Genomic DNA, 15,658 nt, shown 5'->3' on the forward strand with positions numbered 1-15,658 from the left:
ACAATGTCAGAGTTCAAATCGAAAACCTTTTCACAATGTTAATAACGAAACAATTTTTTCCACTACTCGATAATCGACGTATAATAAATGTAGTATTATACGGCGACGAACTGTTATGTCTAACACTACACGTCTTGAGTTGACCTAAGATATATGCGCACACGCGTTGGTATTTCGTCGAAAAATAGAGAAGAAAGATCACTACGCCGTTTTTCATTAATTTTATTATTTTTTTCTCGTTTCAACCCTTGTTTCCTCTTACAATACGTGTCGATCGAATTATTGTATCCTTTTTATGGCCGCGGTGAAAAATAATCAATATCTCGCGTATTACTGCGGTGTGGTTAGATTTCTATTTCGATAATTTCTCAACGTACCTACTTACTACTGTATTTTTTTTTTTTTTTTTTACTTTTTTTACGAGTAATCGTTAAGCACCTCGGTTAAATAATCCTACATTTATTTAAAACATAATCTATTTATCGCGACTGTGTGCGTGGTGCGGCGTGTGTGTGTGTGTCGAGTTTTTGACACGAGATAGTTACCGAGAGTGTCTTTCCCACTACATTTCATTTGTAATGGCCACACACAAAATCCATAATGCAACTAAACCCATTTCTTCGTCAGATATACACACCACAGTTTTAGTATACAAGATAACAGTTAACCGACGTTTTATCTGTGCGCTGCTCGTGCGCTACTACGGCGATAATACATTTATGTGTGTGAAAGGATTCCAACACGGTAAACAGGAGATTGAGATCGGATAATAAGTATATTTATTAGCGTCTCCGAAGGACCGACTCATAGTTTCTGTCTGTAATTTTTCGAATTTCCTGTTATTACCCTAAACTTGGGGTGTTCGAGAAGCGCGCTCGCGTGTGTAAAATCAGAAGATTGTAAGTGCTTTTAAAGAGAAACCCGTTTCACATTTTCCGTTATCTTTGGATGTTCGATAAAAAAAAAGTAAAATACATTATGTTTTTAATGTTCTATATACCACCCGGTTTCGTGTACACAGTATTGTGTATCGAATATTTTTACATCAAATAAATCATTGACCCTAGAACCATATCGTATAGTGCTATAGTGTAGATATCGTTGTTATAAATCTGCTTTGGCCAAATGTATACATTTTGTACTTTTTTTCTCTTTTAATAAATTCGTTCAGACTTTTTTTTAGTCATTATAATCACGACTTCATTCACGTGTGGGTGTCACGATCACGAAAACCAACGGAATTTTAAGATCGATAGATAATATTTTCCAATATAATTCACAATATGTATTGGCCAATAGAAGTTTGTATTTGGAAAATATTATACGATTTAAATTCAGTTTAACACTTCGTTTTCAGTATCGACTCAATCAAAAGTTCGACACGCAAAAAATTATCTTTATTCGTTGCAATATATCATATTTATATAGCAATAATGTAAATAATGCGTAGGTAATCTCACAACACTAACTAGTCATACGAAAATAAACAGAATCATTTATATTTGGTGTTTGAATGTTGATAATTATTATTCTCGGAATTTTAATTATTCAACATTATTTTATACCTAATCTTTCTCGAATGTTTAAATTCTTAGTTATTCAACATAATTTATTTAATTGTTGTTAAATTTATTTTATATCTCAGGATAGTTTAAATTAAGTCTCTTACACCTACTATGTCTTAGGAAAATAATTTTAACGTGTGGGATGTGAATAAGATCGCTTAATCAGTTGAAATCATTTTTGCACAACATTCTGTATTAACTTTTACCAGTTGTCATTATTATTTTTTTTTAATTTTGTACGATAAATAGGAAAATCGGGTTAGTTAATTCTACTAGATTATTGTTCCGTATACAATCGCAGTGGATGTTGTGACAAATAATTAAATAACCTTTGAACTCACGATGATTTCACTCCAAGTACTAATTATTTTTTGTTTAAATGTTTATATATGTTTTAAACGCTCAAAGTAATACTAAACATTTTCGTTTGTACCGAAACAGCGTAGTACTATAGTACGTTTCGTTACGTTATCTATTTATTCTTTTGTCTTTTAACAGCTTCGTCGCACTAGAAATTAACATTAAACGTATTCGAACAATTATGAAACGGAATAATTATACACCGCATTTTCTTCGGAAGCTCTCGTTGAAAGTCCGATATTTTAATCAGATGTATTTTTAATATATCAAATACCATTGTAACACCGCGTTTTTTTCATTCCGCTAAAATGTCTAACGTGTTGGTAGTCCTCCTCGTCGGTAAAAACCCTATCAGTCGAACGATGCTATAAGCTGCACGATGATCACGGCGAGGCCACTTCAACACAATTCTGTAAAATCAGCTTATGTAATAATAAATATTACACAAGCCATAGTGCGGTGTTGAACGTTATAAAGAAGAACACAAAAAACGTTCTTATCGAAACCATTCTGTTAAAACTGTAATCGTAACGGACCCCGAGAAAACGGTAAACACTTGCACATGATTTCGTACATTTTTACCGAGCGCAAACGTTCGCAACAGAAATACATTGTTAATACGGATTAGGATTCGGTGTGCGTATTTTTGCGCGAAATCGTGCAACACATCAGTCCACTAGAAATGTGTGAAACACTACTAAATGCACAGAACACTTCGAAGAGTCGAATAAATAATCCGATTACGCATCACCGGCAATATGCGCCACGTGCCCGGGAGCGGTGTCCGCGGTGAATGATGAATGTTAAAAAAATGTGTATACAACGACCGGCACGGCTCGTGCGAGTGGACGCGTGTACGCGCGGGAAGACGACGACGACCTACCGAACATAATATCATAATATGATAGGATCACGTTCAGATATAATAGTACAACAGGTATAAATGGTTTTACTTGGAACTTTTTTCATGTAAATGTTGTACCTACGTTTATTTCAAACTCGGCTTTTTCTACGGAGCGAATAAAAATTTAATTTTATAACTACGTTGATTGTTTAACATTTTCATACATGCTGTAATCGTTGCACATATTCCACTCTTAATTTAACGGAAAGTTGTATTTTTCTCAATTTTCGACGATGACACGCGTTGTTCCGGTCATAATATACGGTAAATCAATTAGATACGTCAACTATTTTAACTCCAATGCATAACATTTGCGACGCCTAATGTTCCTTGGGAGGGAAGGAGTCAAAATTCGTAGCCATTTCCACTTGAACACGTCGCACTTGCATCGAACTATTTATTTTTCACAATTCTCTACTGCAGCGCATGTAAATATACAGTTTTCGATAGTTTTCTAAACAATTGTATATAGAAGACGCGTGGATGTACAGACGTATAGTGTATAGTAGTAGTCAGGGGCGGCTTTAGAGCCTTGAGGGGATAAGTTATAATTTTACAAAATCTTATAACAAAAAGAAAACAACAATTTTTACAACACAAATTCAAGTCGTCTATTTTTAAAATTGGCAAAAATATCAATTATATGATCTGTTTGATCTAGAATATCTACTTTATGATATACATTAATTAGACATAATGCTGATTGTCAATTTTCAGTCATCATTGAACGAAGCCAGGTTTTTAATCTCCAAAGTGTGGAGAAACTTCTTTCAACCTCCATACCTGTATAGTTCTATCAACATACTTGTGCGTGTCGTATGATTGTACATATTATAATATGCATTTTTTGTTAACAATAAAAATTGTTTTATAAATACGGTACGGGCTTGCTCCCCCCCCCCTGTGGCCGCCACTGATATTAGTGCGCAAAAAAAATCCCTAAACATTTCGGGTATCGACGATTGGATTACGTATCCGTACATATGAGGAGAAATTTATACACCTATACAGAAAAAGTAAGCTGCGATTAGAAAACGTCAAAAAATGTCAAATAATTTTAATTTTTCATTTACATTGTACCTGTATGGTCTTAAGTTTGTGAACATTTATTGTATGTACGAGATTTATTTCAAAACACTATTCTCTCCCTAAAAAAAAAAAAAAAATAAAGAAACCACGTCCCTTTCTTCTACGTCGATATGATCAGTAGTAATCACCCGACCTGATTTGAGTGTAGGTACTAGTATCTGTTCTACCGTGAGCTTGGGCGCACGCATGCACACGCACACGCGCACATATACATAAATGTAAGGCAGACAACTAGTTAGCTCCGAGCTAATTACAGAGGGTTTTGTCACGATTCGATTATCGCGTTAGCGTGGTACGTACGTCCAGGTATACCTGTACGTATACGAAACAATGTTGCGAGATACGCTGCCTCGTGTACCTATCTCTCCTGTTGAGCGGCGGCAGCCCGAAAACTGCCGACCGATATCGGTCGGCGATCTTTCTCGTTGTCGTCGTCGTCATCGCGTCCCGTACTAGAACTAATAAGAGTGGATAGTTACTTCTTTTGCCTGTAAAACACCACTCTCTCTCAATCTCAATTCATCTCTCACACACGTTTCCTCTCTCCGCGTATCTCTCCATCCATGCGCCGGCCGAACGCGTTCGCGCGCGCGCGGAAATTCAAATTAATGCGCGCCATCCTTTATCTACGAATACGAACACGCGATCGACGAAAACGTGTTTTACACACTAGCCGTATCGGCTCACCACTCTTTCCTCCTCGACTTGATTATTTTACGTGTACTTTACGTACGTACACACAGCATTCCGCCTTATATTTGTTTAGTATTTTTCCTTTCCCACCGCTTCGTCCCATCTTGCGCAAACAACGAACCCGCACACTCAACCGTGTATAATCGCACGCGTTTGTCATACACGTGCGTGCGACTTTTGGACTCGAAATCAACGGTTAATGTTAATTAAAATTAACGCGCTGCACCACCCCTTCGACGCACGAATATATTTATTTACTTGCAGCACATAGCTGTGCGCAGCCGACGAAGGAGTTGTATCAATGTGTATTAAAAGTGCAATATTGTGTATCGCCGACGGTTCTGCTCGCAAGACGACATGCTATAGTATTGCAATTATTACCTTGTCTTATCGTTGCAGTGTACCCCGGGCGACAAACTCGAGTAATGCTGCGTACACTTCTTATACCCCCATCCAAACGAATCACTTTCGAGCGCAATAGTTTCTAGTGAAATTCACGACCCGCGACTGCCCATTTGATATCACGTTGTTCTGGACGTAGTCCTGGTTCCAGCCGTTGCGCTTCCGTTTCATTTATTGTTTTGATCTTCACAAGTGAGAATACAGTATTTGAAATTCCTTTTTAGAGCTACTGACTACTTGTTAACGCGTAAAACGTATCCGACCGGGAAATATAAAATCGTTTGTAATATTAACCGTCAACGGTTTTAAATTTCTTAATGTGTACAATTCTATGGAATCTCACCCGTAACAGCAGATTCCGTTCATGTTCTTCCGTTGACTCATGCGTCTACGTACGTAATTAACTACAAGTATAGGTACTTGTTACAAGAAAATAATATAATACAATAGGTATATTCAGCTCATAAAATCTTATGTTTAACAGACTTTTTGTTTTATTCATATACATTTAATATTTTATAAAAATAAAAAATAAATAAAAAGTATTGTTTCCGTATAACCCGCGGTTTAAGGCGAATTGATTTCGAATTTTATCAAAATTTTCATAATTCGTGGCTGAAAATAGTTTAATCTATTGTTGTTCAAAATAACTGCAGGTCATCCGAAATACCTATTCGAATATTGCAAATGATGATTAGGGAACGCATTTGAATACAAAATACATTTTTTTCAGAATGTCCGCGAACATTGCTTTTTAAACACAAAGTTCAGTTCATACACCAAAGAATTGAAAAATATAACTTATTTTTTCTTTTTTAGCATTTTCAAGACTTTTTACTTTTTAGAGCATTTTTTGACATATTTAGTGCATTTTAATGTTTTTAATTCATTTTTACTCCTAAATGAATGAAGTTAAAATTCATATATTTAATTCATATTGAAACACAAGGTAAAATTTTAACGAATGTATCTATCTAAATAATAAATAATTTATATGGTAAAACAAATATAGGAGAAGATTTATAATAAAACTATACAAATAATTAATAAGAATAAACATTTATTTAATAACAAATTTTTCAATGTTAAAAATAATTTTAAGAGCACTTTCCTAACTTTTTTTTTTTAAACCCTGTTACGAGTGAATTTAATCATATTTTCTTGAAGGCATTTTTCTTGTTTTTTAGAGTATTTTAATAAGTTCCTTAATGGTGAATGAACGGACAGGTAATTGTATCGTAGTGCATTATATAATCGTAATATATTATACAATGTGAACAAGTCGTATTTGAATATAGTTGTGTGCAAATACCGTGCGAGTCCTTGTTGAACATGATTTATATAATAAGGTAATTAAATAAAACAAAAATTATTAAACGATTAATACTCGTAAATGAATGTATAAATCAGTGGTTCTTAACCGGTGTGTCGCGGCACACTATTGTGCCGCGAGATCGACTAGGTGTGCCGTGAAAAATGTCTGATATTTGAAAATACCGATTAATAAAACTATGACAGTTAAATGTCAATTAATTGTGCAGATAATACGATACATATGTAATTAAACTGTACGATATTAACCCAACTGGATATTTTAGCGCTTAACCAAAGTTTTTGTTGTTGTCAAATATATGAGTGTGCCACAAAAACTTGTGATGTAAATGGTGTGTCGTGAACAAAAAAAAGGTTGAGAACCTCTGGTATAAATAAATAAATAAATTATTAGCGTGGAATACTATTATATTTGTAACGAACGACCGGTTTTGAATTAAAAAATCATTATCGGGTAAACACAGAGTAAATAAAATCGCGATTCATATAATGGTTTAGGCATTAAATATACGTTGTTTTGTTTCTAAGTATTTCTAATGAAAATCATAAGACTTAATCAATTTTAATTAATACTACTGACGATCGTGATGAGGGTTAATGTTTATCATTTTGATTTGGGTTAATGTAAATATGTTAACATGTTTTCCATGTATATATCCATGTTTTATAAATAGCTTTGGCATATATACTGCACGCAGTGTATAATGTAGATAATAGTACATGTGCACTGCAATAAATAGTAACAGTTATTGTAGGCAATTCCTATTAGTCATAAATCGACTAAACGTGTTCTAAAGCCAAGTGAACAATATTAGACGTGTCAAGTGTAATTTAATATGATAAATAACGCTATTGTTTGTATACTTCTATGTTTCTTCTTGGTATATGTGGTACACCTATCGTCAGGATTATTATGATTTTTTCTTTTATTATTATAATTTAAGAACAATTTGTGTTTTTTTCTTCACACTTGAAAACAATCAATCAATATTCCGCGTAAATTATCACGAAATTATTGCCGAAAAACAATAAAATAGACGTCCGAACATGGTTAACTATTATTACGTAAATAATACCGCGTAAAACAATATTTAGTTGTCTGTATATGGTATTTATATTTTATACCATTATTTTTAGTATTTGAATTTCGTATCAGCAAGGATTTAATCGTGTATAAACGAATACGTCTAAACTATATTGACTTATTTACAAGATCGGTATAATAAATACGATAAATTATAATTAATTTCTAAAGTTAAAACTACTCAAAAAAAAAAAAAAAATTATAGTAATAAATTAAAAATATCAGTTTACAAAGTAATAACATAATAACAAAATATTATTCCCTCGGTCAGCGAAATACTTGATTAAAAATAAATAAAAAGGAATTATATAATAATGAACCCCGAGTTTATAATAAACACACCATGAAACTGATTAAAAGGGACGAAAAGCGGTCGTGAAGTAAAGGATTATCTGCGCAGATACTGCATATTTATGATAAGGAATATGATTTCTGGAGATTCCCGCTCAAATATATATATACACGCACACATATATAAGTGTATTGTGTACATTATATATTTGTGCGCATGAAAATGTAAATATTATTCACTATAGATGTATGAAATGCAAAACGATCGTGTTATGATTCCGCGTATTGATCGAGGACGGATTTAATTATTGAGCTGAGCTTCCTCCCTCTCCTTCTCTATATATCTATCTATCTCACCATGTGTCATCCCTGTCTCCCTGAAACATCAAAATGACGAGAGCCAATGAATGCACATACTATAATTACACACACACAAATGACTTTACGAGATACAAACAAGTTATTGTGAGTAGGTACTACCAATACCTATGTATATAATATATGATAATAGTTACCAGCTACACGTAAAGCGCGATCAAGTATTTATTTACTCCGGTTCAAATGCGTATAGCAGGGATATTACAGCGGATCACAGAACACGCACGATAATTGTGTTAAAATAGGTAATTACACATTCGAAATCGAACACATTTTACTCTACTGAGCGTTCCGTTTCAGTCGAATCGACGAAAAAATTTTGTTTTTACCACATTCCCACGTTGTCGTCATTCTATCCTCGTGCCATTCATGGTAATCTCCCAATGAATTATATCCTTGTGTGCCGATAAACACAAATAGCTCGTTTTTTAATCGTTGAAATTTCCGCGCTTATCGCCGTCGCCGTATCTTTACGCACAGCGATTAGATACTTAAAAAAAAAAAAGAACAATAATGCTCGTTTGAAAAATATAATTTAAATAAACGAACACTTAAAAAACAATAAACGTCTAAAACCGAACGTTAGTAACGCATTTGCCACTGTGTCGCACACAGCTTTGTTATCTTATCTCGGTGTGGCGCGCATGTGTACCTACCAGCTATTGTGTGCGTATTTACAAAAACAGGAATTATCTCGCTATCCTGCGTTTCCGAATTACCAAATTAACTTAAAATTCAGTATAACATACTCACCGTAGGATCCTTGCGGCTTTGCGGTAAAACTTTCGTTTTAATTGCATACGAGTGTATTTGCTCACTATTGCACGCCTGAAAAGAATTACGTGAGGAACGTGAAAATTATTATTCCAAAGTCAAATACACGTTTTAATCGCCGTACGAGAATACCACAATATTATGTTTTAAATTAATTTACGATAAGATCGATGAATAAATGTTTCTGTTGGGTTGGTTCGATTAATCGATTAGTAAGAACTATACATATGGAGTCGTCAAACGTTTAAGTACGCATAGAAATCTTAGAGTTTATTACTCGTTCTGTTTTCACGTGTTAAAGTAACGATTTCGAATAAAATAAAAAAATAATGCCTATCAAACAGAAATTAATCGTACGATTGGTGTTTTACAGGATTTTAAACGGTCAATCGTTTGTTGTTTTACGAAGAAATTCCACGACCATTAATGAAAAATGTCATTTAGGACTATTATTGACATTGTACGAACTCCGATAAATATCGTGTACAAATGTATTTTTAATTAGTCGTTCTCGGAGTTTTAACCGGGCTCACGATAGTTTCCATAATATCTAGATCGCGTATATCTAACGTACCATCTTAAGCACCGCATATACGTATATAGCACGTACAAAACATAATTTAATAAAATATATAAACGTTTTGTGTGTGCAATACACTGATACTTTTTTATCGGCTATTGTTTCGTGAGCCAATCGCACGATCCGTCCCGGCTCTCTGGAAAATATTGTTCAAAAAAAAAAAATCTTCACGTTTATTATACGTTAAACGTACCAATTCTAGGTTTGCCGTGAGGTGTTAAACAATATATTATTCGGCTTTATTCGGAAACGAAAATCTTTGTGAACTTTACTACACACTATACCGTTCAATCGAATATTTGTATACAAGATAAACATCGTTGAGCCAAATACGAAAACCGGTCCGATGGCTTTTGAAACAATGGCCAACGCGATATCTCTCGTACACGATATTTTGTATATCCATACGGCATATCTTTCGATGACTTACTAATTGTTGATTACGCAGAGTATAGTAGTGCATGCACGTTTGTGTGCGTATATAAATTCCTTTTTCGGCGCTGTTCCATTATGTCGGGTAATCGTTTGATAGCATATTTTTAATATTTTTTAACATCATATCGATGAAAAATGGTCGCGCCACAAACGTACGCGTGTACGCAACACACGCAAGCATATACATGTACAGTGTTCTGGACTAGGTTTTGAAAAATTTATTACTTACGGACGGCCGTAATTGACGACAACAAGTTTATTGTCGTTACACAAACATAATGAAAAATATCAAACAAAGTTACGCTGTAACATTTTCTTGTCTAGGAATTCAAATTCGAAATCTCGCCATAACTCATCCTCGTAGCTTTGTTCTCTCTACTTATCGTCACCAGCAGTCATCGCTCTCGCAGCAATACGTTTTAGATCCGGTTTACGATTTTTTTTTTCTTTCCTACGACCAAATCGAATTCCGGTTTTTATCACATCGATTTGTTTCGTCGGTCCCACGAGTGTAATGTATCATTTACCGTGTACAGCTTTGGACCGATTCGAGCGAACAAAGACTTCTGCTGTGTTTACGTTTAAGGAAAGAAAATAAAACCCGACGAAACAAAATATGTATCTACATTTTTTCTTTGTGGGTCGTCACTGGTCGGAACACCTGTTGAAATAAAAAAAATGAATATATTTACACTACGACCGTACCGTACTACGACCGATTGCGATATCGCTGGAACTACGTTACGGCGCATGGGCGTAACTATAGTATTGGGGTTACTAAAATCGCTGAAAATAAAATTAAATGGTATTTAATTGTAATTCCTATAGGTTATATAGATCTGAAAAGAAAAAAAACTGGAGTGCTATATTTGAATTCAAAGGTGCTAAAAACCCTATTGCACCCCCTTAGTAGAACGCACATACGCTATCGAACCGTTTTATCACCGTAACCCTTATGCGCACGTTGCGACTCGCGCGAAATCGTTTCAATACGTGCATATACGGTTGTTCGCGCGAATAATTAACGAAACAATAATTTATTTGTGATTTGTTTTGCACAGCCGGTGAGGACAGCGAATGGACGACCAACGAGGATGCGGTCGATGACCACACGCCGACGACGTGTGACGTGAAAACGGAACAGCAGCAGGAGCAACAACAGCAGTCGTCGTCGTCGTCGTCGCCGCCGACGTCGCGGCCAACCACCGCAGAACCGGAAGACCCTCCGGCCGACCCGCCACCGAAACTTAGGCTCAACCCGAATTTGGCCACCGATCCCGCCAGATGGTCGCCGGCCGACGAGCCGTCGCCACAACCGCCGCCGCCGCCGCCGCTGCTGCTCCCGCCACCGTCCACATCGACATCGACGGCCACCGCCGCCGTCGCCGCCCCATCGTCTTCGTCATCGTCCACGTCTTCGTCTTCGTCCTCGTCGTCGTCGTCGGCCGCCGAGCCCAGTCACAACGTGGTCACCATCACCACACCCAGAGGTAAATGTCGCACACGTATTACACGTACGTCGAGTCCCGTAATAGTAAATCATACGTTGCCGTCGGGTCGGGTTGGGTCAACGACCGTAGGGCGCGCCCAGTACTTTCCCATGACCGCGGGAACTTATTCGGAGACGGTGGAAGTCGTCCGAATCCCTCAAAGGAACGTCAGTGTTTTTTAGGCGAACTCGAGTGATAACAGTTTTGAACGTAAACATTTTTTTTCCACCTACCGACCGTAAACAATTTAAATGGCTGACCGAACCGTAATTAACTTTTAGTGGATAGTCTAGGTGCGAACTTTATCTGCAACACTTGCCGTCCCGCAGCAACCACGAAATTTGGCTAAAATGAACATTGTAGATGATATTGAAACTAGTAGAATTAATTAAAGTTTCGATGAAAATCGAATAGTGAACAATTTTTACGTTACATATCCGGAAATACGGAATATTTGTTCGGTCTATAAACTAATCTTGGACGGTTTTAACTGTATACAACATACGTGTAAGCTTTCGCACGTTCGATTCGCAAAGAAGCAACTCTTTTACATTTCTTTCTGTTTTGGTCTCTAACATTTTTCACGAGCTCTCCATTTATGGCGTTTGTTTGTTTGCAGCGATTCAAATATTCATCTGTAACCCATGCGGAATACGATTCAGTTCGTTGAGCACGTTGGACGCCCATCAGACGTACTATTGTTCGCGCAGACATAAAAAAGGTAATATAAAAACGTAATAACTCGACTGGAATCGATTACACTAAGCATATACTGTGTAGTGCTTTAATCCAAAATTCGATATACGAATGGGTTTTTTTTTGTTCTCTTATTCACTGATAATCTATCTTTTATCGCCCCACGATGGTGTTCCTCTTACGTGACACTCTCAGACTCAGAATCGGACGACGTCAAGTTGCCGCCACTGGTCATCGACTCGGACGAAATGGTTTTGGGCAACGACACGGATAGCCGCCCGTCTTCCGTCGAACCGTCAGCCAAGTCGGTGAGAACGGGAAAACAGTACAAATGTCCTCATTGTTCATACAGCGCCGACAAGAAAGTACGTATACACACACATGTTAAGCAACGTTTAATTTTTTTCTACTAAAGTGACTTAATAAATGTATTAAATGTATAAATCATTTAGTACAATGATATTATTAGGTGTTTGGGTTGGAACAGAGTGGGTTGCGGGACAATTTCAAATCACTGTTTATATTAGGGATCTAGAACTCAGGACCGAGGAGATGGTAGAGAGCAGGGGATCGAGAAAAATGTCGCATCTTATTTGTACTTTATTTTTAAATCAAATATCTATATTTATCGAATGTATGTTTAGCTAAAAGTGTTTTGTGTGACTATTGTTTTCGCCACGCATGTCTAACGTGACGGTATCGAAGATCAAGAATGCGATGTGAAAAGACAAAATTAATAAGAATATGTTCCATACGCGAACACCAATTGCATTATGCTAATGACATATGAGAATAAACAAATGTAGATATAATTGTATGTACAGGCGTGAGTTTTGTATGTACAGACGTGAATTATATAATAACAAAGGCGTTGTCGTTTTAGAGGGCACATATTTTATGCGCAGTAGAAAACATTTTTTTGCCATTCGGTTTATATGTCTATCGGACTCGAATGCTTCGAAAATGTCACATTCGATTCGCAGTTTAAAACAAAATAAAACACAATAACAGTGTTAACATTGAAAAATGTCCAATCAAATAATATTGTTACCTATATAGTAAAATTAATGAGCCCTCAAATTCTTCAGCTAATCTCGTAATTAGTTACATTACAAGTATATGTTTAAAAGATGAATCTTAATAATATACTCTTGTACCATAATTTTAATATTTTGGTTATGTGATTTTTGAAAAATACGTGCGATATGCTCAATCAATCGAAAGTCTACTAGTATGATGTGAGTTTTGAGACCGCGTATAATGTATAATGTATAATAGTGTAAGCAGAATAATCGAACGAAAGGCTTTTTTTAATGTTTGAAGTGTGTAGCTTTGATAACCGCCGCTAGTTAATTATAAATCGGATAGAATATCACGATAAATGAATATGCAAAAACACTTTTAATTTCAATTGGAATGCATATGTGTATACAGATGATACTACAATTGTCTATAGTATCAAAAGAGATAAATGTATACTTGATATTGTTAACAACTGAAGTAAATTATAGTATTTACACCATTATGGGTAGCTATTAATTACCTTTTAATACAATGTGCATAATAGGGAAAATATGAACTAATATTATGGATAAGAAATTTAATTAAAACACCCCTATTTGTGTAACAAACATAATAAAGTGTTCTTTTTTGTCATTCAAAAGCATAGAGATGTTTTCTACTAATTTTATAAACAAGAACATTCTAAATAATAATAACGTTGCATATATTTTTGAGCTGTACAGAATTTCAAATACACTCATGTACGTCATGTCTACTCACCAGTGTTATGATTTTTAAACCCAAAAATAATTATGAAAAACACTGGTTCGTGTGTACACGCTGGCAGTGAAATGAAAACAAAGAAATCGTACTAGAGATGACAAATAAAATGTGTTGTGTAGATACCATAATCTTTTTTATCTTTGTTTTCTACAAGTCTTAAACACTGCACAGTGCACACAACGAGTTATCGTTTTGTAAACCTAAAACTGTAAACATACGATTAATAAACCATACCTTCACTGGGAGTGAGCGTTAAATATAAATTATTTTTGTCCATGCAATCTTATACGAATCACTTTTTAATCTGTACACTCGATTCGAACGGATCCTATAACTCACCAATAGAGAATTTTATTTCAATTTAATTGCAAAGAACTGAAGTTTTTCTAATACACATATACTGACTCTAATCGAATATTCTTTTATCATTATACGGCAAACTTGATCGATACAGTTGATAATTAAACATAACATGTATGTACGCCTCGAATTCCTGGGTGATTGGGCAGTATTTTCGACAAGTATAAAATAGTAATAATACGCATCGAAAATAGTTCCGTTTGATAAAATTATTATTTCTATTTGATTCTCAATTCCCACTCAGCTGATTAAACTCATATTTTGCGGATAAATATAGTTGGCGATGAATAATTCATCACCGACTGTACTGTTACTAGGTCTGAGAGAACGGTATTTCCGATCGATTAACATTAAAACATAAACTTCTTTCGTCGACGTTTTCGAATTATAATGATATGTATTCTATAAGGTACTATACAATATTATGTACAAAATATACATCATCATAACTCTCGATGAACGAAGTGAATAATTTGATGTCAATTTATCCGAAATAATTGGATATTATTCCACCCTCTCGGGCCTAGTTATAACGGCTGTTAATTTAACTAAAAACTATTTTAATATCTTATTAATTTGAACTCGGTTTTATAACGTTATTATAATATAAATTAATATACTATTATAACGGTGTTTAAAGATTAGTTTTTCTTTGCGCAGGTCAGCTTAAACAGGCATATGCGAATGCATTCTATATCACCGGTGTCCATGCAATCGCCACCATGCTCGTCGGACGCAGCCGATCCATCGGTGGTCGACCGCTACTGTCAGAACTGCGATATCCGATTCTCCAACCTGCGCACGTATCAGGCCCACAAGACACATTACTGCAACACGCGGCACGTGGTAAAACCGACCCCGTCCAGTTCGCCGATGCCCAACAACCCATCGCCCACCAACGTGCCCACTTACTTGGCACTGCCCACCAATCCTGTCATCGTAGTTCCTTATACACTCGTGCAAAATGCTAGCGTTCTATCAGCCCTGTCTACCGACATAGGCCCGCCTCCGCCAACCGATACCGCGTGCATCGTTCTATCGGACGGCACGCTGCAGCCGATCGCCCAAGCTTTGGTGCCCACCAAATTCAACATTATCGCCAACAACGAGAACAACATACAGAGAGATAATTCGCAGTCGCCGCCCGAGGAATTCTTTTCGACGGTAAGTACGCGCGCGTGTACGTAATAATATTAGAGCCATTCGACGAAGTATAACACCACAAAACGCATTGATACAATAATTATACTGATTATTTCGTACTAGTGTGTTTCAAAAAGTGACCGCATAATTTGTCCCTGAATGCAAGATTGAACAATAATTGTAAAAAACGTGAAGTATTTAAAAATTACATGCTCAAAAAAAGTTTATTGGAATGTTCGGTAAAATATTGTGTATTATATTTCTGTTTTTACACGAGGGATGTTTAAAAATATTTAT

The 15,658-nt window shown here is 35.7% G+C and overlaps 1 protein-coding gene across 2 annotated transcripts in view; it reads left to right on the plus strand.

Moving 5' to 3' along the window:
- LOC112683445 (zinc finger protein ush) overlaps positions 1-15,658 on the plus strand; it is a 101,351-nt gene that overhangs the window by 82,504 nt on the left and 3,189 nt on the right. For both annotated transcript variants that reach the window (XM_025554494.1, XM_025554495.1), the window contains exons 2-5: positions 10,949-11,377; positions 11,997-12,098; positions 12,269-12,438; positions 14,879-15,382. In XM_025554494.1, the coding sequence (XP_025410279.1) occupies positions 10,949-11,377; positions 11,997-12,098; positions 12,269-12,438; positions 14,879-15,382 (1,205 nt within the window). The remainder of the gene's footprint in view (positions 1-10,948; positions 11,378-11,996; positions 12,099-12,268; positions 12,439-14,878; positions 15,383-15,658) is intronic.

The sequence above is a fragment of the Sipha flava genome, unplaced genomic scaffold (genome assembly GCF_003268045.1).
Source record: "Sipha flava isolate LNK unplaced genomic scaffold, YSA_version1 226_pilon_pilon, whole genome shotgun sequence".
Classification (NCBI taxonomy): Eukaryota; Metazoa; Arthropoda; class Insecta; order Hemiptera; family Aphididae; genus Sipha; species Sipha flava.